Genomic DNA, 25,325 nt, shown 5'->3' with positions numbered 1-25,325 from the left:
CTCTTGATCAGCTAACAATGATTTCTTATGACAATGATGAAGAAAACAATGATGTGATCACAAATGATGGTCATGTCAATGATAATCCCAATATTGATGATTCACGTGTTGACAACCATGTTTAGTAGGTCTAAACTCAGACACACCTGAAGGTAACTTGTTCCCAAGATGGCTCATTGAGAGCTAAAAACAAAGATTCGTCACCTTATTATTTTGGCCTTGGTTTACTTAGCCAGTTGACTGAAGAAGAATAACCAGTTGATTTTAAACAAGCCTTCAAAGAGCCAAAATGGCATCAGGCCATGGAGGAGGAATATGATGTTCTTATTAAAAATAACACCTGGACTCTGGTTCTACCTGAGAAGACATCCAATATAGTTGGTTGCAAGTGGGTATACAAAATTAAGAAACACGCAGATGAACCATAGCCAGGTACAATGCTCGCTTGGTGGCGAAGGGTTATAGCCAACAAGAGGGAATAAACTATTTTGAGACCTATAGTCCCATGGTCAATCCCACGATTGTATGCACAGTTCTCTCTATTGCTACCAATCATAATTGGATCATTTATTAACTTGATGTTAATAATGCATTTTTACACAAATTCTTAAAAAAAGAGGTGTATATGGTCCAACCTCCTGGTTTTGAAAATAAACAAAGGCTTCACTACATTTGAAGACTGAATCATGCTCTTTATGGCTTAAAACATACACCAAGAGTTTGGTTTGAGAGACTTAGGCAATATCTTGAAAAGTTGGGTTTTGCCAAATCTAAAGTCGACACATCTCTGTTTATAAAGATTACTCATAATGTAACTTTATATATGTTGGTTTATTTTGATGACATAATAATAATCGGTAGTTCACAGGACATGGTTCAAGAGCTTATTAGAAGCTTTGGTACAAAATTCTCTTTCAAAGATTTAGAAAACTTGCATTTTTTCATGAGAATAGAAGTTGTCAATAATGACTTTGGAATTTTGCTCACTCAAAGAAAATACATATACAATTTTCTTGTCAAAATTGAAATGTAAAATTGCAAGCCTCTCTTGCAGTTATCAACATTCAAATCTCAAGGTATGAAGGAGAGAAACTTAAAGATCCAACCAGATATCACAGTGTTGCAGAGGGGCTTTTCAATATACGATGTTTACAAGACATGATATTTCATATGTTGTTAATAAAGTGTTCATGCATGATCCAACGGATATTCATTGGTCTTTGGTGAAACCGACCTTGAGGTATCTATAGGGTACTATCAAATTGGGCCTTATATCCAAATCGGAAGATGTTGATCTTACTGCATATACTAATGTTGATTGGGCCTGGTGTCCTGATGATCGAAGGTCCACAAATGGTCATTTATCCTTTCTTGGCCCAAATTTATTGTCCTAGAAGTCATCCAAGCAACAGACCATTGCCAAATCCAGTACATAAGCAAAGTATAAAGTTTTGGCCGGAGGAATTTCAAAACTCTTGTGGTTACAACAACTGATGTGCGAACTTGGATTTCAAAAATCAAAATCTCGATAATCTTGGAGCCACTTATTTGTCAACTAATATTGTATTTCATGCTAGAACGAAACATATTGAAGTAGATTTTTATTTCATCAGAGAAAAGGTAGCAAATCAGAAGATTGAAGTTAAATTTGTATCTTCTCAAAAAGAGTTAGCTGATATTCTTACAAAGCCATTGGCAAGACCAAGATTCAATTAGTTAAGAGACAAGCTAAATCTCAAGGAGATTAGCTTGAGGGGGCGTGTTGAACGACCTCCAAACCCGTGTTGTCCAACTTCATTACAGAAGACGGTTAACTCAGGACTCTACACGATAATAAAGTTGGAATTTATCAAGAAGAAGACGATAATTATGGAAACTATCAAGATAATATTGATAAGGATAAACCTGCAGAGAAAGCCATTATAAATAGAACTCTGCTCAAAGAATCATGTTCAATGTGTAATATCGGTTTCCGTAAAACATGGCAAAAAATGTGTAGATCTGATCCACAATGTAGGTCATCATTAAGCTGTAATTATAAATTAACTATGAGAAAACCTCCCACTATCGTTAAGAGTTTTTTTATAGTGAAGGAGAAACCATGAACGGAGGCAAAGTGCCTAACCACGGAAAATTTATTTTCTTTGTAAGAGCTTTTATCTTTCTTCTTTCTTGTGTGTCGATCTGCTTGAGTTTGATTGTGTGTTTGCAATCCTTACACTAAACAAAACTTATAGATCACATCTATGGTATTAGATGTTAGAAAAATACCAAAAAAACTCTGATTTTAAAGTGGCAAAATGGGATACAACAAAAAAATGAGAACTATATATATATATATATATATATATATATATATATATATGGCTTGAACGACAAAACTTAACCAAGTCATGATAAAATTCGACTGACTTGGCCAAGTCAGCCCATTAGTGATCCAGTTTTGTTCATTTTCTGATCAATCGCTGGTTTGATTCCCCTCCCCCTTTTCTTGCCCATAGACACGTCGGTTGATGGGATTTTATCGTATATCTGACCAAATCTAACTCCTTTCAGTCGGATTTGGTAAGCCAAAACGATATTTGATAACCGAATGCTGATGCGGTTTTGATTTTTTGCTACCGAATCTGAAAAACAACCAAATTTGATGGACATCTTAATCCGGTTACGTGTGAAAAACCGGACATAGTATGAGCTTTTCACCAATGGGATCCAAAACTGTAGTCGGATCTGGTATTGGCCACATTTAATCCGAAACCAAACCATTTACCTTCCCACTTGCCGGGGTCGTTAAGAACCAGGAGAACTGGACTAAAAAAAAACTGGACCCAGAATAGATCCCATGTCAGTGATGTCACAGATAGAAACGGGACACTTGATGTTTGAGTACCTATCACTTTGTGCTCTGTTTGATGCAATCAAAGACAATGCGTACGGACCCCGAGATAACCGACACGTTCAATACCTGCCATCGACCTGGAATCCACCACCGTAGATTCGGGACCCTGCTTCTTGACATGCTTTCCTGCCACGTCCGCATCATCATCCTCTCTCTCTCATGTTTTTTTAATCCTTTGTTTTTCATGTTTGGAAGCATCTCTTTTATCACCGTTGGTGAGAATCCTTTGACTTGGTCTTGTGAAGATGAGTATGAATGATTGTAAGCTTTGTTGGGACGAGAATTATAAGCTTGAGCCTACACCCGTTGACAGTCATCACCACCATCATCTCCGTCATCGAAAAAAATGGAGCGTGTGTTGGGGCTTCTGAAGGTTCATGTGATCAGAGGGATCAACCTGGCCGTCAGAGACACCAGAAGCAGCGACCCTTATCTTGTTGTCAAGATGGGTGATCAGGTTCTGCTGCTCTTTCTTATGGTCTAATTTTTTTGATGCACCCACTTGTTCAGATATATGTGGGACAATCTGAGATATTGACTTTAATGCTACACAATGAAAATCTCCCAATTTATCCCGTTTATGCATGGGATAAGTTGGTGCATCTTTTTTCCATCCGGCTGTTTTTGCAGAAATTCATGTTTGGTCTCTTATTTAGGCATGGCTGCCTTTATTTTTCTTTCTTCAGGATTGATCTCTTACTTTCTCAACGACCATGTGTTTGTCCTATTCCTCTATTGATATATATGTCCATTTGAGGTGTATTTTGTTGAAAACATTGTGAATTCATGCATGCTCTGCCGTGTATACTTTGCTTACTTCATATTATTTGATTCATCTTTCGTGGTCCTCTGGTTTTACTCAAGACCCACATGTTCCTTTTTTTCGCTTGAAGTCAAGCCTGTCTAGGGGTGTGTTTGATTCTATCAATATTGCTTCTCACCTCCTTTTGCATCCTTTCTGTTTTGATTACCCACATGTTCCTTTTTTCACTTGATGCCAAGCCTGTTGAGGGGCGTGTTTGATTCCATCAATATTTCTTCTCTCTCCTCCTTTTTTTTGTCTCCTTTCTGGTTTGATTCATTTGGAAATTTGTGGTTAATTTTCCCATATTCTGGAATCAAGATGTACACTTTTACTGGTTGCCCTGGAGTTCTTCTTTCTTGTTATCAGATGCGAGAATTAGTTCTACTATGAGGTTATATTTGGTTTTCCCTTTAGTTGTTGATTTTGTTATTGGTTAACATTGTTGATTATATGAAATTGGCTGGTTGTAGTTGAGATTCAGATGTTCTGCGCTGTTTTAGACTTTTAGTCACCACTCACCAGCAGTAGGCACAAGAAAACTTTGGAACTCATGCACTTGTCAAAAAGAAAAAAAAAAAGATAGGTTGGAAAATCTTCATTTCTCTCAACCATGGAGTTTCCATTTTATCACACTTTTCTGGATGAAGTAGTTGATGAAAACTTTAGCTTAAGTGTTTTTTTTTTCTAGATTTAATTATGATCATGTTCTGGGGTTTTGCTTTCAGATTTTTTCAATACATCTCCCCCCCCCCCCCTTCATGGTTTGCATTCTTCGAAGACAAACATATCAATATATAACTACTAATTCTGTGATCGATCATGTTTTGTTTTTTTCAACTTCAAGTGGAATTCCTTGTTCTCTTGTTTCAGTGACCATGAATGATTTGTGTACCGAGACATAGATTGGTTGTAATTGTGTGCATGAGTTTGTTATATTGTTAAAACTATGTGAATGTTTAAGCGGATGCTAGAAAAACAAGTATGTGTTTTGGGTTCTGAAAAATAACTGGTGATGTTTTGAAAATGATTTCTCTATCATTACCAGTCTTAGGCATGGTATGTACCCACAATTCAATAAGTTGGAAGGAGCATTTGGAATATGCAAGTGACTGATCTATCTTGCTGAAATAGAAGAAATGGAACATATTTGTGTAGAAGCAACTGTAAGAAAGGGTTACAAAAACATTTGTGTACATATTTCTTTAGAATCCTTTGGTCTGGTTCATAGTAGATAGAACGTATAATTTGAAACCAAGAAGGAACATGATTCAGTTATGCAGGTAATGCTGTTGATCCAAGTGACCTTAAACCAATTCTTTTATTTTGACGTGTCATTTCTGTAGATGCAAACATTTATGCTCTGTTCTTGAGCTTCACAGAAGGAAAAACTTTAATTCCAAGAACTAAACTCAGTTTGATCTGCAGATTAGTCCACACATATAAACAGCCAAGTCAAGCTCGATTCATCAAATATGGAAATACAAAGATCTTAGCCTGCTTGACACCACTATTAGATATTTAACTAAATGAAAGGGACTGAAAAAAGAACTCTTGGTTCAATGAGTTTTCTTTAGCAGCCTCTAGTGAGTAAGAAAGTCATGCATGCCAACTTGTTTGGTTCCATTTTTGAGCCAGAGTGAGCCAACCCCAGAGTTGCCAGTCGAGGAAGCGGGAGCGGGAAGCGATACGGGAAGCGGAAGCGGGAAGCGAGGCACTTTCAAAAATTTAGGAAGCGGGAAGTGTGGGACCACTTAGGAGCAAACCGGGAAACGTCTCGGAAGCGACATAGGAAGCGTCTCGGAAGCGACATAGGAAGCGAACCGGAAGCGACCTAAGAAGCTATAAATTTCTAAATTGTAAATTATAAGCTACAAAGTTCTAAACTCTAAGTCTAACCTTAAAATTAACATAATCCACTACTTCACTTCATCATGCAAGATTCAAAATAAAAGTATACAAAAAAAATATTATAAGACCATGACAAAAAAGTAACATAAAAGTTTTTAAGTTGGACTACTCCAACTACATCATAAAAAAAAATAATAATTCAAGAGTTCATTAATCTGTCATCTTTCTCTTCCCCTTCAAGTCAACAATAGATCGCGAACTTTCTGCATCATCACGTGCATCTTGTCCTCCACGACCATGTCTTCTGCTCCTTCCTTCATTTCCTATAATGAATACGTTAAAAAGTTAAAATGTTCAAAAACCATAATTTAAAATATAAAAAACACAATATCAACATACCTTGCCTAGGTCTCCGGCTAAAGAAACGATCAATCCGACCATGAGGAACTGATGGTCGCTCTTGTATATCTGCAGTTCTACTAGCTCTGATGGATTGATGTGTATCCTTTTCAACTTCATTTGTACGTATAATTATTGGAGGTAATGGAGCTCTTGGTTGTGCATTTTTATGTTTGGATTTGGAAATAGTGCTTGATTGTTGTGCACTATCATCCAAATCTCTCCATCGCATATCCTCTAATCTCAACGTATTTTCTTCTACAATAGGAAGTTCTGGATTGATATCCCATTTTCGACTAGGCCCTTCTTTATAGCGATTGTTGCACCTTTTATAACAAGAATATAAAATATGAATGCTAATAAACAATCAATGATAAAAAAAGAGAAAAAAAAATACCAAAACAAAAGTACAACACAGTTTAATTATACCTGTCAATCAATCGAAGATTGGAATGAATATACACTAAGGTATCGGCACGATCTCCATTGAGCCTATTTCTTTTAACATTGTGAATGTAACTATAGGTGCTCCACACTCTTTCTGCAGAAGATGTGCTAATAGGTTGAGATAAAACCTTAATGGCTAATGCTCTCAACTCCGGTGTATCACCACCATAAAAACGGCACCAATTAAGCACTGACATTGTAGGATTCAGTGCATCTATTCGTGCTGCATTTCGGCTAAATCTTCCACTTCTTGATGCAAAAGCCACAAGTTGTGACCTATAAAGTGTAGATAACTCTTCATTTCCAGAAGATATGACTTCAAGCGCAAGCATTGCACCGTCTAAGATATCATTATCCTTTTCTGCAAAAAAAAATGTTTAGTAACTATAACAAGAGAAATGCAAATGAAATAATAAAATAATTAAATCATTTAACTTTAAACTTTATTAAATAGATAGAATTAATTTTTTACCAGGAGAAACTCGTTTGACCCCTCCTGCTGCTGGGATTTTGAGATACTCCGACTCGTAATATTTTGGAGTAAGCATGTGGGCTAGACTATGGAGAGGCACATTCATTCTATTCCATTTATTTGAGACAATCTTATGAATCTTTTCACATAAATCTGGTTGTCCTTTTAGATTGTCTTTGATTTTCCCCAACATGTTGTCCATGCCTTCATACACTTCACTAATTATAGGGCCTTCCTGATCACAAAATTTAATCATCTTATAGATGGGTTTTGTAATCAATAATGCTAAACGTACAAAATCCCAATATTCTTCATCAAGAACAGTTGTTTCTGTTGTAACAACCCTTTTTTTCATAATTTCATCCGTGCATGATTGCTTCCAATCGCTCCATCTATCTGAAATTACTGTGAGCCTTAAGCTCTCCCTCACATCAAGCAAGCGTTTCAAAGTAGTATAATGTGAAGCAAACCTTGTTTTTGCAATCTTTATTAATTCTAATTTTTCATTGCTTCTAAAGATTGCTAGTGCTTTTGAATGATTTGTGATATACTTCACAATTTCTTTACTCTGCAAATATGTTTCTCCCAACCAATGAAACTCATGTGCCAAATCCTTGAAGATCAAATTAAGTGTGTGCACAACACAAGGTGACCAAAAAATATACTTGTACGTTTGTTTTAATTCTTCACCTGCTAACTTGCAATTTGCTGCATTGTCTGTAATCACTTGCACTACATTAGAAGGCTCCACAAGTTTAAATCCCGTCTTCAAAAACTCGGCAATGTTTGCAGCTGACTGTTGCACATTAGAAAAATCGCTTGCATATAAGAACATCGAGCCAAAACAGTTTGAGGCAAGTATATTTATCAAGTGTTTGTTCTTGATATTTGTCCAACCGTCTGAGACAATGGAAACTCCAAACTCCTCAAACTTTTCTTGAAATTCATTTAACTCCTTGTGAACACACTCTTTCTCACTGTCAAGCAACGTTGTTCGCGCTTTTTCATATGATGGGGGTTTATATCCGGGCACTTTACTAACTGCAGATATCATCTCTTCCCAATATGGTGATTGAAGCACATTGAAAGGTATGCCATTTGCACACAAAAATTTGATAATTTTGTGATCTACATCATCTCTTTCTACCTTTTTAAAGGTATCACGAATATCAACTGTTTTTCGGCTTCCACTAGATGATGTAGTCATACTAATAGGCTTATTCGGAGTATCAATTCTTGATCTCCTCAACTCAAATGCACTTGATGAAACCTCCACTCGACGAACTTGCCTCTTAATTTTTTTTGCCAATTCTGCATTTTTTGCAACTTCAGGGCAAAAGGCAATCCCAACACTTTGTCCCTTTGGAGATCCCATGAGATGTGCAAAAACTCGAGTATATGACCCATGATAAATATTTTTGCAGTGCCTGCACATAAAAACTTGGGTTCCACCTTGCTTTCCTTGCCCACTCTTCTTTTGTTTCAATACATGGCGCTATAGCACTGTTGTTTTATGCATGCTAGGTGGTTCATCATCTTGGTCATCTTCAGAATAGTAGTCATCCAAGTCATATTCTTCTTCATCTTCCTCATCAAAACAATTTTCGCTTCGGTCCTCAAACTGATATGGACAAGCAGAAGACCTCTTCTTGCCCTTCCCAACACCACTAGATGATTCATGCTCCAAATTGTACAAAGAATCGTCATCGTCATCAGAATTATCGTGATCATAGTTTGAGATGGTCATTAATGAAGCAAAGAACATGCAAATATATCTGCATCATAAAAGTATCAGAATCAACCTAAAACACTTTAAAAAAGCTATTATTAACATTAAATAATGGAGAGTGAAGAACACAAATCATTACTCATAATTTACCAATTACTAAAACAAATAAATAAACATCATTTAAGGAGGTGAAAGATCTATGATTCTATAATATACTATGATAAAGCAAACAAAATTTAAAAAAAAAAGTTCTTTCAAAAGTTTGCATTTATGAAAAAATGCCAAAATAAGATAACATAACAACGAAGAAAAACAAAATTCATATTGGCCGACTGTTACTAGCAATAATGATATTTATTTTAAATTTTAAACAACTAGCTGTAGCATACTAGTTGCCCCACTCTTCTGATAGAGTAAATGAGCCGAGCCTGGGTGTGCCCACGCTCAGTATATCAAAGAATTCATACTTAATAGGGATGATAAGCTCAATCATGCTTGGTATACATTTTGTATAATATGTTTTTATAATATGAATTCAAGAATTTTCCTATAATATATTTTTTATATATTATAGGATACTTATAAGTATCTCTTTTGTTTTGTTTCTTTTATCATGCTTGGTTCACTTGATCAACATGTAAGTTCAGAATTCACATAAAGCAAAATCACTTCAAGAGATCAAGGAGAGAATAGATTCTAAAAGTTTGCAAGATCAAACACCATAATGAAACCATAAGACAACTTGTGGAGGCAGAACATGCTTTTCATTGACTTTGAAATTGAAAACAATAAATCAATAATCCATATATATCCAACAGTAAAAGAATAATAAAAGTGATCCAGTCAATCTGATCAGGAATCAGGATTCAAGCAATCGTCAAAATGATTTAAAAGTTAAAACCTACAAGAATGATAAAAAAATACTGCATTAACCCTTATTTCTAAAAAAGACGACCAAATAAACTCAGTTAAACAACCACAAAATGTGAAATGTTTCTCAACCAATATACTGTTCATTCATGGGTCTCAAATAAGAATATAAATGATCATCATATGATAACACAAAACAAAAGATAAAGACCATCATGTTATTGCAACGGAAAAATGAAAGAAATAGTCTCTAACAATCCCCTGTTCCTTAAATGTACTTTCTAGAGAGAATGAAGGAATCAAACCTCTGCTCACGAGCTGAACCTCACACCACACAAGTCAGACACTAGCCCTATATCACTTGAAAACTCTTCATCAAAGCAAAATATGGGCCTCCCGGTCCAGTTAAATTTTTTTTTTTTAAAAGCTCAGTATTAGCCCAGCTCTGATTCCATATGAAATAGATTTTTATCCATTTTTGTAGCCCAACCCTGACTGCAACAAATAGTTTGATTTGTTCATATGAAATAGATTTTTATTAATAATTGTAGCCATTTTTATTTTATCTCAAAAAAAAAGGAGGATGCTGCCCCTGAACCCCTATCACACCATTTTTTTTCTTGCTACACCCCTATTTGCACCCCCGAACCCCTATCAGCAAAGTTTTGTTCATTTCTGGGTTGACCCAGTAAATGCCTGAGTGAAACCGAGTCACTAGGTTGACTCGGTCAGTTTTTAAACCATCATTAGATAGCACATCATGGAGACAATAAAAAACAACCCACTGCTTCATGCAAAATGAATAAAAAAACCGCTGCGATAATGAATCAGAAACTAAAAAAACTACAAACAAACCCTTGATCTACAGGAACAAAAAAACCCTTGATATACACCCAGAAAAAGAATACCTAGCAACCCCTGCGATAGATCTACACCGAGAAATAAAAAACCCTTGATCACTTTCCCCAAAACCACCCTATTGGATCCCACTGGTGTTGCTGACTGGAGGGGAGCTCGCACGACAGAGAGATAGAGAGAGTGACAGAGCGTGAGAGAGGGTGGTAAGAGAAGATAGTGTACCTGAAGGTGAACATCTTCATCTTCGGAAGTCGGTGGAGGCCACCAGAATTTTTTGAGGTCGCCGGAACTCGGAGCTCGCCGAAAACTCGAGAGAGAGAGAGGAATCGGAACGCGTGAAAAAACAAAACCCTAAGCCCCTTTCGATTTTATTTTTTCACGGGTTTTATAAAATACCCATTTTAACCTCAGTAAAAAATATATTCATGTGTAAAAAAAAAAATTTTAAGGGCAAATTCGACCTTTCCATAATAGCGTCCCCCTTTAAAGGGGTACGCGTACCCCTTTAAAGAGGTACGCGTCTCCCATTAAAGAGGTACGCGTCTCCCTTTAAAGGGGTACGCGTCCCCCTTTAAAGCGGTACGCTTACCCCTTTAAAGAGGTACACGCTTCCCTTTAAAGGGGGACGCGCTTCCTCAATTGAACCTGCGCTTCCCCTCGCGTTTCGGAAGCACTGCGTTTCGCGCTTCCGAAGCGCGTCCTGGGGAAGCACGCTTCCCCTATTCTATAGGTGTTTCCGGTAACTCTGGCCAACCCACATGTTTGTTTCATTGTCAAGTCGGTCTAAGCCACTTATGCCAGTGAGAACAAACAAATCCTATATATATATATATATAACGAGAAACCCTCGCTGAAGTGAGGGAAACTTCGGGTGGGGCCCCATGACCACCCTGCCTTACATGGCCCACCTCTAAAAGCTACACACACACCCGTGTGCCAGTGGGTTTGATCCAGTGCCTTCATCTCTGCACCCTCACAACCACCCCACTGGCCATGCGCGCGACCCCCATGGTGGTCAAATCCACTACATAGTCATTTTGGTTGCAGATTGCAGGATATGGTGCAGGCTGATGAGTGCCCAAAGATCCTAGTATTCTCTTGTATGATTTAGACATTTTTCAGTTTAGATTGTGTTAATTGTGAAAAAACAGTTAAAACATCCTTTTGCTTGCATTTTCTTATTTTTTATTATTTTTCTAATTTTCTTGTCCTTTTTTGTGCTTTTGAATTGTTTCCCTTTTCATGATGTTAATGTCCTTAATGATCAAACTGTGATGCTTTCTGGCTTTTCCTTTGTCATGTATGTAGTGGTTCAAATTTAAGATCAGTCTTATGCTTATTTATTCGGATGTGCATTGTGTTTTATTTTTCCCTCAGGTGTTTCTTATTCATGTTACATTTTTTTCATTCAGAGGTTGAAGACTCATGTGAAGAAGAATGATCTCAATCCTGAATGGGATGTAAAATTGACCCTTTCTGTTTCAGAACCCATCATGCCAGTTAGGGTTGTAAGTTACTTTCTTCTCTAATGGTTACTTTTAGGTATTTTGTGGATTATTTTTTCCCAGGAGTCCACTATGCTCCCTGCAAAATTAAGGATATACTGATTATATGAATAATAAATATTTGTGCTCCAGTCCGTTTATTGACATTGTTCTTTGGCAGATGAGCTTTTGCACGGTTCATACTTGGATGGGAACATAATCCATATTATGCATGCCATGTGATGGGAAATCATTCTTATTATTTTTTGGTTAAGGGCAACATATGATCAGTAATTGACTACACCAGTTCATTTAGTTATTATACATATGCCATCTTTATGCCTTTAATTGCTAGTATCTTTATGTGCTTGTCGTGCTTGACACTACCAATCACAGTTTTTCCTCTAGATATGGTCTTTATTTTGTTTTTGTATCTTAATAGAGTTCTCATTTGGTTGTTACTTTTCATATGAAGGTTGCATTCTATGAATTTTGACACCCTAAATAGATGGGTGCCTATCTAAATAGAAAATTGCCTGCAGAAATTGGAAAACATGCTTTTCTTTGGTATGAAGTTGAGCCAAATTATCATTTGAATCATATGACTATTCCATGATCTTGCCTAGGACTATCAAAATCTAGAGTTTAATCTCAGTTTCTTCACTTTTCCTTTTTAAATTAGCAAAAATATCTACTTACATTGAGGAAAAATAAAAGATACTCTATGAGACACTGAAAATTTTCCATCGGTCCATAAGATATATGAAACAGTCCACCTTAGAGGCTCAAACAGCACTCAAGTGTTAAACCCCTTTCCTTGAAGAGGCCAGATCTTCCCTCCCTAGAAACACAGATGCTCCATTTGGTCCCTGTATCGTGTCCCCTTAGTCATATTGAAAACTTTATATGTGATGTAGTTCCCTGTGCGTTTCATGACTGCCGCTTGATGGCATCCCTTTTTAGTAGCATTTCGATCATGGGTGCACAACATTGATTTGTGTGACCTTTGCATGCTTATACCCATAATCAGTGTTATTAAAAACACGCCTTGAGGCACAAAAGGCGCACCTCAAGGTACCAGCCTGAGGCGTGAGACATGAAAAAAAGAAGATATTTAATTAGTTTCTTTACTTTATGTTAATCACTTATTTTAGTTTCTTTACTTTATGTTAATCACTTATTTGAGATTTTCTATTGCTTATTGGTTGTTGCTTTATAGGATATTATTTTTTCAATTATATAATTAGTTTTCCTGTCATGTAATCAGTTTCTTAGTTACTTTTATATGTTAATCACTTATTTGAGATTTTTGCTTAATAGGACATTATATTTTTCAATTATATAATTAGTTTTCCAGTTATGTAATTAGTTTCTTAGTTACTTTTATATGTTAATCTCATGTTGTTAGTACTTATTTGAGATTTTCTATTTCTTATTGGTTGTTACTTCATCAATAAAACAAATTTTTTATTTGTATTTTTAGATATTTTTTTTATATTTTTTTTAAGTTTTCAAAAAAAAAATTTGAGGCTTACTCTTTAAGGCTCACCTCAGTTTTTGGTGGAGTACTTCACTACACCTCAACGCTTTTCACAACACTGCCCACAATGCATGTTCAAGTGCATGATTGGTACTGCTCCAGCTACTGTTGCAGCAATCGGTTCTAGGCTGCAGTACAAATGATCTTTAGCTATAGTATCTGCAAACTGAAAAAGGATCCATCCCACATTCAATCCTATCTGTCTAACCAAGAATGTGGGCTAATCCTAGCCATTCAGATGCATCAGTTGGATGACTAGGATCAAAACCTATCCTCTGACATCATATCTTGAGGATAGGACCCTTATTGACATAACGATCTTGAGCTATATATATCTGCAAACTGAAAAAGGACTCTTTGCTGGATTGCCTAGCCGACCTTGAGCTGGTATTCTCCAACCTAAAGTTGGAACTATTACAGGACAAGGTTGGTTTGCTGGAATTCATTTGTTTGGGTTCCTGCCAATGTTTTCTTTGTGCTTACATGTTCATGCTTGCTACTTTGTTTGCTCATCACCATCTTTTTCTTCTTTACTATCAATGTTTTCATGTTTATCACTGTCATCATTCTTGTTTGGCAGGAAGTTCATGACAAGGATACGTTCACCAACGATGATGCAATGGGAGACGCTGAAATTGATATCAACCCCTTGATGGAGGCCGTAATGCATGTGGCTGGCTGCACAGATAATGCTGTATATAAGATGGTCCTGCCAACTCCAGAAAACTGCTTGGCTCAGGAAAGCTGCATCAAGTGTGTGGAGGGAAAGGTTGTTCAAGATTTATATCTCAGGCTAAGAAACGTGGAGTGTGGTGAAGTAGAACTTCAGTTGGAATGGGTCCCCGTTCGCTGTCCAAAGCGATCGTAGATGATCTATACTATCAAAGCAGATTACATAGAAGCAGTATTGTGTATTATAAACAGAATAAAGACTTCCCAAGCAAATGATGCTTAATCATTGCAAAATGTATTATGCTATATCAACATCTAAATCACTGTTGGCAGCCCTTATTTAAGCTGATTGAGCATATTTGTCACCCTTTTAATAAAACTGGCATCTCATAAAAAAAAGAGAACTGTTTGGAAACAATTGTTGATCCTATCTTTTAGGATCTTGTGGCCAAGCTGGCCTCATCTATGATCCAAGCAGCGCCACCCCTATAAATGTATTGGTGTGGCTGTTTTACCTGTTTTGCTTTATATTACCATAGTCAAATATTTTCATCCTTTTTACCTGTTTTGTTATTTTGGTAAACTGGATTTCAATCAAACATTTTTACTAAAGTAAAAGTGCATAAGAAATATTTGAATTATAGATAAAATTAGTTTTGTCCATAAGTGGTTGAGGGTAATCTTAATGGGTCGTTTCACTGAATATTTTATTGTCAATTAAAATTTTTTTTTTTGAAAGACAAGCTGGGATTAGCCCCATGTGGCAGAGGGATTCCAACCTGGGCCTTCAGCTTGGCACAGGACCCTGCTTACCACATGCAGGGATGCACAATAAACCGAGCCAGCTCGGGCTTGGGCTCGGTTCGGGCTCGTCCGTTCCTTAAATGAGCCAAGCCTGAACAGTAAGCTAAAGCTCAGACGAGCTATTAAGCCAGCCAAGCCTGAATGACCTGCCGAGCTCGATAAGGCTCGGCTTGAGCTGGACTGGGTATTAGGACCAGACCGGACCCACTCCGCCCCGGCCTGCCCCACGTTACTTAGTTACCAACTTACCAGGGACGATTTTTCAAATTTTAAATTAGGGTTTTAATTCATTCCCCTTTCCCCTTTTTGGTCTTCCCCTCTCCTCCCGCAATCACTCCCGTTTGAGCTCCCCCTCTGGCCTCCTCCCCTCGCATTGTTGCCGGCAGCCAGATGGTGCCTCTGGCATACACTACCTACGACGTGGGCACGCCATCCATCGATGGCTGACGCCCCTTGCATCGCCCCGAGCCCTCGACAGTGGACAACCCTTGCATCGGCCTGAGCCTGACTCGGTTCATTGTCCACCACACTGAGGTTCGGCTCCATAGCCTCTATCTCTCGGTGGACTCTCCTCCCTTGTGCAGTGGTATGGTACATGCACTCCTCTCCCTTCCTCTTTTTTTCTTCTTCTTTCTATTTGGTAGGAGTATGTAGGGCTACTCAGATGCGGACTTAGAAAGATCCCTTGATAGTAGAAAGTCTATTACTAGGTACATCTTCTTACTTGCTAGCGCGATCTCTTGGAGGAGTGAAAAGCAGACAACCACTGCTGCTCTACTATGGAGGCAGAATTCACAACATTGTACAAGACTACCTCATAGGTCATATGGTTGAAGAACTTTATATCACAGTTAAAGGTTGTCGATTTCATTGAGAAGTCACTGAAGGTCTACTGTGATAATGAAGTTGCAGTGTCTTTTTCGAATAACAACAAAAGTACTACATCATGCAAGCATATGAAGCTAAAGTATTTTGTTGTTAAAGAAATGACAGAGAATCATCTAGTGCATATTGTTAATATTAGTACCAAAGAGATGATTGTTGATCTTTTTACTAAAGGGCTAACACCAAGATTATATTCCGAACATGTATTGAGGATGAGCTTGTTAGACTCTTTTTGACATATGCATATAAAGATAAAGTTATCACATTCAGTTCATTGATTCTCGTTATTACTTATTTGCTGTTAATCTCATAAGAATTAGAGATTCAATTAAGGATCTATCGAATAGATTATAAAGGCCAATCTATTCATCAAGTCATTCTTATAAAATTTTATGGTTAAGGGTTTATCGTCGAAACAAGTGAGAGAATGTTGGGATAAGCCACCGTGAGTGACAGTTACCCACGTTGTGGATAACCTCCCACAATAAGTGTTCCTTCCTATATACTTGTGCAGAATTAGGAGGAACGGTTACTCAAACCGTTTCCCTTTCTTGGAGGGTATCTTGGGCGACCCCAAATATAGAGAAATATAGAAAATCAAAGGGAAAAATAGGAAAGAGAAAGGACCCTTACCTTTCCATCAGGCATTTTTTCCCATTCAGAGGGAACGGTGATCCTGCTCACCGACTGGGTATAGTAGCCTCCGCTCGTAGAGGGCAGCAGACAGGCTGAGGAGTGAAGCTTCCCCTGCTCCAGCCACCACGCTTCTCCTGCTCCAACCACCGCCAGCCATCGATCCCATCTCTCCGATGGCTGCCTCAGGTATACCCTGCAACTGCATACTTGTTTTTTGCATTTGTTGTCTTTGTGGGCAGGCTGCCGAAGGAATGTCGCCTGAGGAAGTACTCTTAGCACGGCAGCCACACAGGGGATTGACTCTAAGAGCGCAGCTCCTCTCTTAATTTTTGGCGGTGGGCCGCTTGTTTCAGATGTGAGCAGACATTGACCACGAACAACCCCAATTTTATCATCTTCTCCTCCAAGCTGGTACCACTCTCAGTTGCGTTGGCAAGGAAGCCATAGTCTTCTTCCACTGCGGAGGTAGTAAGGATGGAAAGCTTCCTGGTTGGGTCGATGTGGGTGCCACTTCAGAGGGCTCGCCAACACCTCACTAGTATGGATTCAGTGGTGCATACTTGCAACCCTGCAATGGCTGCCTAAGTGGAGTTGGTGTTCCGGCAGGCTCAGAACGACCCAAGTTTTGAGCAATATTTTTTGTGATTGGTGTGTGTGATGGCAGACAGGCTACTACTGTTTCGCAGACAATGGTGGCCTCATCTTCTTTTTATTGCATCTTGGGGTGTCCAACCGGCCGTTGTGTCCCAAGAAGATATGTTTCTCGAAGCTTATCACCTATTATTCCTCAGCGATCAGCGGATTGTGAGACCACGGTGGTTGAGGCTGAGATAAATCTAGAAAGACGTGATTTGGTGGCCCAAAAATCAGGCCTACATTTTCTTGTCAGTTGACGAGGCATCAACTGCGAAATTCCTATTTGATTGGCGTGTTTTGGGACTCCACAAATCACACTACTCAGCATCAGGTGTCGAGGCTTCTTTTATGAAATTTCCATGCATGCATTTGTGAGTATCCACACTGCTGGTAGTACAATCAACTTTGGGAGTATCCTCCAAAGAAAGTATTTTATCTAATTTTTGAACCAAAGCTATTGCCCTTTGGAACGAGGTTGGACAACAATCAAGATATTGAGGCTATCAAACATGTATGTGGAGGTATTGATGAAGATAGGCATGTGGAACTTGAGGGGGGCTGGGAGCTACTGAAAAACAACTTTTCTTGTCAAATTACATCAAATTAAACAAATTCCTAGTTTCGTTCTGAAGAAATGATGACATCTATCGGACTTGCCTCTTGCAGGTGAGCGCTTTACTTGATCCAACAAGAGGAATCCACTAGCTAAAAATATTTTAACACATGACACCTAACTAATGCAACAACTATTGAATTAACTAGGCACTAAAAAAACATAACAGCAAGTCACATACTCATTAGCAAACATGCTATTAAAATCATTACAGCATAAAAAAAACTATGGTGAACTATTTAATCAATGCACACATGCCGCAAAGATACAACTTCTTTTATTAACATGATCAACCACACTATTGACGTCATAATCTTGGACTGTTCACGTGCAACATACGTGTATTACATGATCAGACAATGTATGCTAAAAATCTATACGTATCCAGCATAAAACAATAATAAAAAAATAACTGAATGTGGTTGAGTCTGCAAACTGGAATTTACACCGCTGATCGGAATCTTTAGATCAAGACCCGATCTGGTCTTTACTCACAAAACCCCTGCAAATGATGCACAGATGCGTGGTCTGCAGCACACAATCCTCAAGAGTAAAGACAAGAAAAAACACGGTTCACCAAGAATCACATTTTTTCCCTTGTTATTTATGATTTGCAAAACTCGCACCATCTTAGGTGAACGAACCACTGGACCATATATAAAAAAAAAGAACTACAAACATTGACAACTAACTATATTACGAAACAAACTAAATTATATGTTGTCATGTATGCAACGAAAATGCCTAAAATGAAATATGTTGTATGCAATGATAATGCAGATTTATATATATATGCAATATAACAAAATAAACCTAAATTTCGTGCAATTCAAATAAAGAGAAGGGGGAGAAGAGGTTTACCTAAATGGCTCACCTCCGATGGACGAGTTGAGAAGAAGAGTTGCCTTTTCGTTGTGATCACACGAACCTTCACCCTCTCCGATGATAGGGATACAAAGAACTAGTGATGACAAGAGTAAGAAGAAAAAAAGAGATAGAAGAAGAAGAAGGAAGAAAAGGGAAGAAAGCCGATTGGAGAAGAAAGATATGAGAAAGAGGAAAGAGAAGCGGTAGAAGAGAGAGAGGGAGGGGGGGGGGGTGAATCTCAAGAGGGAAAAACGTCCCCCTCTTCTCAAAAATAACTATTTATAATTAGTGGTTAGGTTTAATTAGGTTTTTAGAAGACTTTTAAAAAAGAGTCAAGGATTTTTCAAGACTTCTCTTTCTAAAGATATTTTCTAAAAACTTAATTAGCTTTACAAAAATACTCAAAAGAGACTCAATTTGCTCAAATTACGATTTGATAAAAATCAATAAAACTACTAACAAACAAACCTTTTTAAACATTTGTCGCACATAATCATGCATGTAAACCTGTAACATTATGCATAAAATAGGTAACTTCTTTCTTTAAAGGGCACTTTTGTGTTACAGTGTGGTGTGAGTTTTATGAAAACCCTTTTTAAAACAATATTTTTAATGAAAATCCAGTGAAAGCCAGACACCAAAAAAGAATATAAAAACCGGCTCGCACCAGTGGTGGAGTCCGGGTCGATCTCAGGGAACGGAAAATACTTCGTATTCAAACACACAATCTAACTACTCTTTATTGCCAAAATAAAAAGAATTAATTAAATAATTAACTACGAGAGTACAACCCTACGCTGAGGGCTTAAACAAAATAAATAAATGGTTTTATTACAACCCAATGAATTGAATAAAATAAAATAAAAGCCTAGTCTAAAGAGAAAAACAGGAGTCTTCAGTGCTTAAGGCTTGGTGGTCCCTTTCTGTCCCTTCCAGGTTAAACACTTTGATATGGTTTGATTCAGGGTCCTCTGAGGGCTCACTTGAGGGCACAAAAGATGATCTCTTCGCACATCCAACGCTTCCCTGCAAAACAAAAATCAAGCAAACGCAGCAGCACTAATAGAAGTAAAACAATTCTAAGTAAAAAAAAAACACTACAAACAAATCTGAACTACTCTAGCAAACCACTGCAAGATGAAATAGCATAACCAATTGCTAATCTAGAACACGAACGAGATTAACTAATCATGGAACAACTAGTAAACACTACTCTACTTTCAAAAATCAAATGTGACACTAAAATAAAATGACTAAAACAAATGGTTACATGACATGAACTAATGAAATAGCTAACTATCATGTTAATTAATGGAATCAGCCTAATGAATTCAATGCAGCAGCTGAAATGAATAACTAAAACAAATAATTATGGATGAAGTCAAGCACAGCTGGTAAGACAATTAATATCTAAGGAAATAATAACTAATGCACTTACTAACCTAAAGCAACCAACATCTAATACAATCAATACTAAATAGCAAACACAACGAAAATATTCAAACTCAATAACTTAACCTATACTAGCTTGACCTATATAAAAATTGCATAAACATGAATCAGCTTAGCTGTATGCACTTTTAACGTTAACAAATAATTGCTGCTGAAACAGGGCACACTAACTTAAATAAAAGGAAGAGATGCTGAATGAAAACTAAAAACATTGACCTAAGTAACACAACGGCTGAACCTAAGTACTTGAAACATGCTGCTAAAAAAAACAAAATATGACACGTTAGTATTAACTCTAATCTAACATATGATATTCTACTACAAGCATTAATACTAATGAACAATAAAAACAATAGTACCTGTGTAATGCAATAAAATAAAGACTCTAACTACCTACTGCAAATTGAAGGAATTTCAGGTATGCACAGCAATGTCATTTTTTTTTCTTCACAGCGTGAAACGCTGTGTATTTTTTTCTTTCTTTTCTACTTTTTTTTTTATTTATTTCAGACAACTAAAATCCAAGAAACCGTGTAACCTACAACCCTAAAGAACACAATGAAATGAACAGTCTAATACAAAATTCAGGATACGATTTTAATTTTTTTCTTTTCAGCACAAAATAATAAAAAAAATAAGAAACTATTCTGAACACATAAAAAGAAGTGGAGAGAAGGAGAAGGACTTACCAAATAGTTCGGCTGGACTGGTTGAGAAAAGAGGGGTCTCTCCCGTATCAGATCATCATGCTACTCCATTGTGCTGAAAGAAGACGAAAAAGAAGAAGAAGACGAGAAGGAAGAGAGAAGGAAAAGAAGAAGAAGAAGAAGAAGAAGAGGCGGCTGGTAGTGAGAAGGGGAAGAGAGAGAGAGAGAGAGAGAGAGAGAGAGAGAGAGAGAGAGAGAGAGGGAGGGAGGCGTACCATCCAACGTGAGAGAGAGAGACCCCCCTTTTGTTTTGCTGTAGAAGACTACTTATAATATTAAATTAGGGTAAATGAAAAAATTTCAAAACAAGTCCACAATTTTCAATATTTTTCAAAAGACCCATTGTAGTAAAACATGTTTTATTGTCAAAAAACAAACAAACAAACTTCCTACTGATTAAAAATTAGCTAATAAAAACCTAAGCAAACTAAACTATGATTAAAACATTCTAACTATAATAGAAACACTAAAAAGAATATATATACGCAGGGAAAGCTTTGAAAAATACGATTTTCTGATAAAATTCAATTCAATGCAATTTCTTAGAACTAACAATAAAAATGGGTTTTTAGAGCGATTTTAACACGGATCATGCATAAATAATGATTAATAAAATGCAAATATTATGCATGATCAAATACCCCCATGCTTATCGTTTGCTAGTCCTCGAGCAAACTGAAGCAAAAACAAAAATACTAAACTAGACACACAATAAATACCTAACTCACTTTCGTAGGAATCACGGTTGCATTTAGCATATGCGACAAGCCCTTTCAACCCCTGAGTTACCCCAGTGGACGAGTAAGGTCTCGTGAGGGTTTGCAGTGATGCTACCCACAAACATCTGTGTCAAGTATGCATAAGAATTTTAAAACACAAAGCATTAGGCAGTTAAGGAGTTCGTTTCCACAAATATTTCTTGCCATTGCATCATCAAAACAAGATTAGAGTCTTCTACTTGCCACCACAGAATAAAATATTTTCTTTCACTTTTCTAAATAGCATAATCGTTTATGTTTCATCCTTAGAAATTCAGATACATACATATCATTATTTACTTATCCTCACTCATATGTGTTCTACACAGGTTTTCTCAATATTTGCTTTTAAGCAATGAACTTTTCTCTTTTACGCTCTTTTCTCTTTCTTGATTTTCAATTTTCCACATTTTTTCAATCAAATTTTTTTTCCTGAGCACTATACCCAATTTCCAGTTTTTGTGACCCGTGTAGCGAGCTTTGGGTCAGTGACTCCCAGGCCAGACGACCTTAGGGCACCAGATACAAAGTATCCCTCAGACTTAATTGCTCGAGTCACTAGACCTTCAATTTTCTATAGTTTACGTATAGTCTACTTCTCTGTCATGTGCAATGTCAATATCTATTAGGCTCTCTATAAAGTCCATGTAACGAGCTTTCGGGCCGATGACTCCGAAACCAGATGGCTTTAGGGCACCAGGTGTAAACACCCCTCAGGCTCTACTTGCTCGAACAAAATAGGCCACAGATATCAACGTAGACAAAGAATTGACTTCCTTCGTTATCCTTTTCAACATGGACTCAAACACTTCAACTTGTGTCTAAGCCCAACTACTAGGGAGTACGGAGATGTCAAACAACTAAACGTATGCTCGTTTTCACTTTTTGAGCTCTTTTGCAACGTTGTTCATTTGCTTAGTTTTCAAAAATAAAACTGTGCATATTCATACTTGTGATTCAAAATAAACTCTAACATGCATCTATAATCATTTCTTTGAAATCCACATAAACAACCATGGTTTTCTAGATTCGTGTTAGAAAAAGTTTTTCGTGGGGCTTAAAAATTCTCTAAAAATATTAGATGTTGCAAAGCAGTCATATAAGTTCAAACTCGTTCCCTAAAAGCCTAATTTTAATGAGTTGACATAAAAAATGCAAGTATAAAGACATGAAAAGTTTAGGTGTGCAAACTACACCCTCCCCCATGCTTGAATGACACTGTCCTCAGTGGCACTCCCCCATGCTTGTATAAAACTAAGAGGCTGCACTTGAGAACAAAATAATTGGGAGAAAAGAGCAGAAGTCACCTGAGATGACATATGAATGCATGTCCTACGATTACACAAGAATGCATACCTGATCTAACAAAACACTCATGAGATACAAGAAAGCAAAGCAAAATAACGAAAAACCATCTATGATATTTACTAGATCCTACTAAAAATACAACATACAAACCTGTGCTCCCCCTCATGCATCCACGAGGTTAATAGCCTCAATGTCTTGCTGTACCACCATATCAGAAATGTAGGGCTTCAGTCGCTGCCCATTAACTTTGAAAATGCTACCCGTTCGAGGGTCCAAAAGATCTATCGCTCCATGTGGAAAAACTCTATGGACTATGAATGGTCCATCCCATCTGGACTTCAGCTTCCCTGGAAAAAGATGGAGACGTGAATGATAAAGCCACACCTTTTGACCAGGCTCGAACTGTTTCCTCACAATATGTTGATCATGGAAATGCTTGGTTCGAGCCTTGTATATTTTGGCACTCTCGTAGGCTTCATTGCGCAACTCCTCAAGCTCACTCAACTGCAACTTCCTCTCAACGCCAGCTTGGGCCATATCAAAATTGAACTTCTTGATAGCCCAATATGCCCTATGCTCCAATTCAACAGGAAGGTGGCATGGTTTTCCAAAAACCAATCGGTATGGGGACATGCCAATTGGAGTCTTGAAAGCAGTCCTATAGGCCCAAAGGGCATCATCAAGGCGCTGAGACCAGTCCTTGCGGTCTGGCCGGACTGTTCTTTCAAGAATCCGCTTGATCTCCCTATTGGAGACCTCGACTTGGCCACTAGTCTGTGGGTGGTACGGTGTGGCAATCCGATGATGTACCGAGTATTTCTTAAGTAAGGAAGCTACTTGTACATTACGAAAGTGCGTACCACCATCACTAATGATCGCTCTAGGGACTCCGAACCGACTAAAAATGTTGTGCTTGATAAATCGGAGCACCTCCTTATGATCATTGGTTCGGGTGGCCACGGCCTCGACCCATTTGGAGACATAATCAACCGCCACTAGAATATAAATAAATCCAAACGAAGGCGGGAAAGGACCCATAAAATCAATGCCCCACACATCAAAAATCTCAACAATTAAAATAGGAAGGAGGGGCATCATATCACGCTTGGCGATGCGTCCCGTCTGCTGACAGCGCAAGCACCTCCTACAAAAATCGTGAGCATCTCTATGCAATGTCGGCCACCAAAATCCTGACTGGAGGACCTTTGCGGCTGTCTTTCGACTAGAAAAATGACCTCCACAAGCCAAGGAATGACAGAATGATAGAATGGAGTCATACTCCTCCTCAGGAATACACCTCCGAATCATCTGATCCGGGCATAATCGAAACAATTCTGGTTCTTCCCAAAAATAGTGCTTTACCTGCGAGAAAAATCGATCTCTCTCATTGCGGTTCCAGTGCGAAGGGTACTCTCCAGTCACCAAAAAGTTGATGATATGCGCGAACAAGGGCAAATGCTTAACATGAAAGAGCTGCTCATCCGGAAATAAATCATTAATCTGCCCCTGATCAGTGGATGTCTCCACTGTCAGTCTGGATAAATGATCTGCTACAAGATTCTCACATCCACTCTTATCTCGAATCTCGAGATCAAATTCTTGTAACAGAAGGATCCATCGAATGAGACGTGGTTTGGCATCCTTTTTACTCATCAAATATCGCAATGCTGCATGATCTGAGTAAATGATGACCTTGGAGCCTAACAAATATGATCGAAACTTCTCAAGAGCAAAAACTACGGCTAGTAATTTCTTCTCTGTGGTGGTATAATGCATTTGTGCATCAGAGAGGGTCCTACTAGCATAATAAATCACATGAGATCGTCGCTCAATCTTCTGACCGAGAATCGCTCCAACCGCGTAATCTGACACGTCACACATAATCTCAAATGGCACTGACCACTCAGGAGATCGAAGAATAGGAGCAGTAGTCAGAGCTTCCTTCAGGGCCAAGAATGCCTTCAGACATGCATTATCAAACACAAACGACTGATCTTTTGTTAGCAGGTTGCACAACGGTCGAGAAATCTGACTGAAGTCCTTAATGAACCTTCTATAAAAACCTGCGTGCCCTAGAAATGATCGCACCTGCCGCACAGAGGTCGGTGGAGCTAATCTAGTAATGGTCTCCACTTTGGCCTTATCAATCTCGATTCCTTTCTCAGACACAATATGTCCAAGAACAATGCCCTGTCTCACCATGAAATGACTCTTTTCCCAACTAAGAATCAGATTTGTCTCCCTACAACGTTGAAGCACACGAGATAACTTTTGGAGACAATCGTCAAATGAAGAGCCATAGACCGAGAAATCGTCCATGAAAATCTCCAGAACATCATCCATCATATGTGAGAAGATCGCCATCATGCACCGCTGAAATGTAGCCGGGGCATTACAGAGCCCGAACGACATTCTTCTATAAGCAAAAGTGCCATATGGACAGGTGAACGTCGTTTTCTCCTGGTCCTCGGGATGAACGGCCACCTGGTTGTATCCTGAATAACCATCCAGGAAACAAAAATACTGCTGCCCCGCGAGTTTCTCCAAGATCTGGTCGATGAACGACAGAGGGAAGTGATCCTTCCTAGTTGCACTGTTCAACTTTCTATAATCTATGCACACTCGCCATCCTGTGG

General features: G+C 38.0%; 1 protein-coding gene across 2 annotated transcripts; it reads left to right on the top strand.

Annotated features, from left to right (window-relative positions):
- Nucleotides 1-3,176: 3,176 nt before the first annotated feature.
- Nucleotides 3,177-14,379, top strand: LOC149832048 (GTPase activating protein 1-like). 2 transcript variants are annotated; one of them, XM_090014292.1, is made up of 3 exons: nucleotides 3,177-3,356; nucleotides 11,740-11,832; nucleotides 13,932-14,379. In XM_090014292.1, the coding sequence occupies exons 1-3, from the start codon at nucleotides 3,246-3,248 to the stop codon at nucleotides 14,217-14,219; spliced, it is 492 nt and encodes a 163-aa protein (XP_089870418.1). In that variant the 5' UTR covers nucleotides 3,177-3,245; the 3' UTR covers nucleotides 14,220-14,379. The 2 variants fall into 2 exon arrangements, with proteins under 2 accessions (XP_089870418.1, XP_089870417.1); XM_090014291.1 differs by having other exon boundaries at nucleotides 3,179-3,356; nucleotides 11,740-11,835.
- Nucleotides 14,380-25,325: the final 10,946 nt, after the last annotated feature.

Source organism: Nuphar pumila, chromosome 7 (genome assembly GCF_984573655.1).
Source record: "Nuphar pumila chromosome 7, dmNupPumi1.hap1.1, whole genome shotgun sequence".
NCBI lineage: Eukaryota > Viridiplantae > Streptophyta > Magnoliopsida > Nymphaeales > Nymphaeaceae > Nuphar > Nuphar pumila.
The sequence above is the reverse complement of the archived record's forward strand: the minus strand, read 5'-3'. Positions and strand labels throughout refer to the sequence as shown.

What these genes read in the sequence shown, in the direction of transcription:
- LOC149832048 (XM_090014291.1), top strand. Translation starts at nt 3,246, where the DNA reads ATGGAGCGTGTGTTGGGGCTTCTGAAGGTTCATGTGATCAGAGGGATC. An exon ending in TTGTCAAGATGGGTGATCAG is followed by an intron (nt 3,357 to 11,739) that starts GTTCTGCTGCTC and finishes TTTTTCATTCAG; the next exon opens with AGGTTGAAGACTCATGTGAA. An exon ending in CCATCATGCCAGTTAGGGTT is followed by an intron (nt 11,836 to 13,931) that starts GTAAGTTACTTT and finishes CTTGTTTGGCAG; the next exon opens with GAAGTTCATGACAAGGATAC.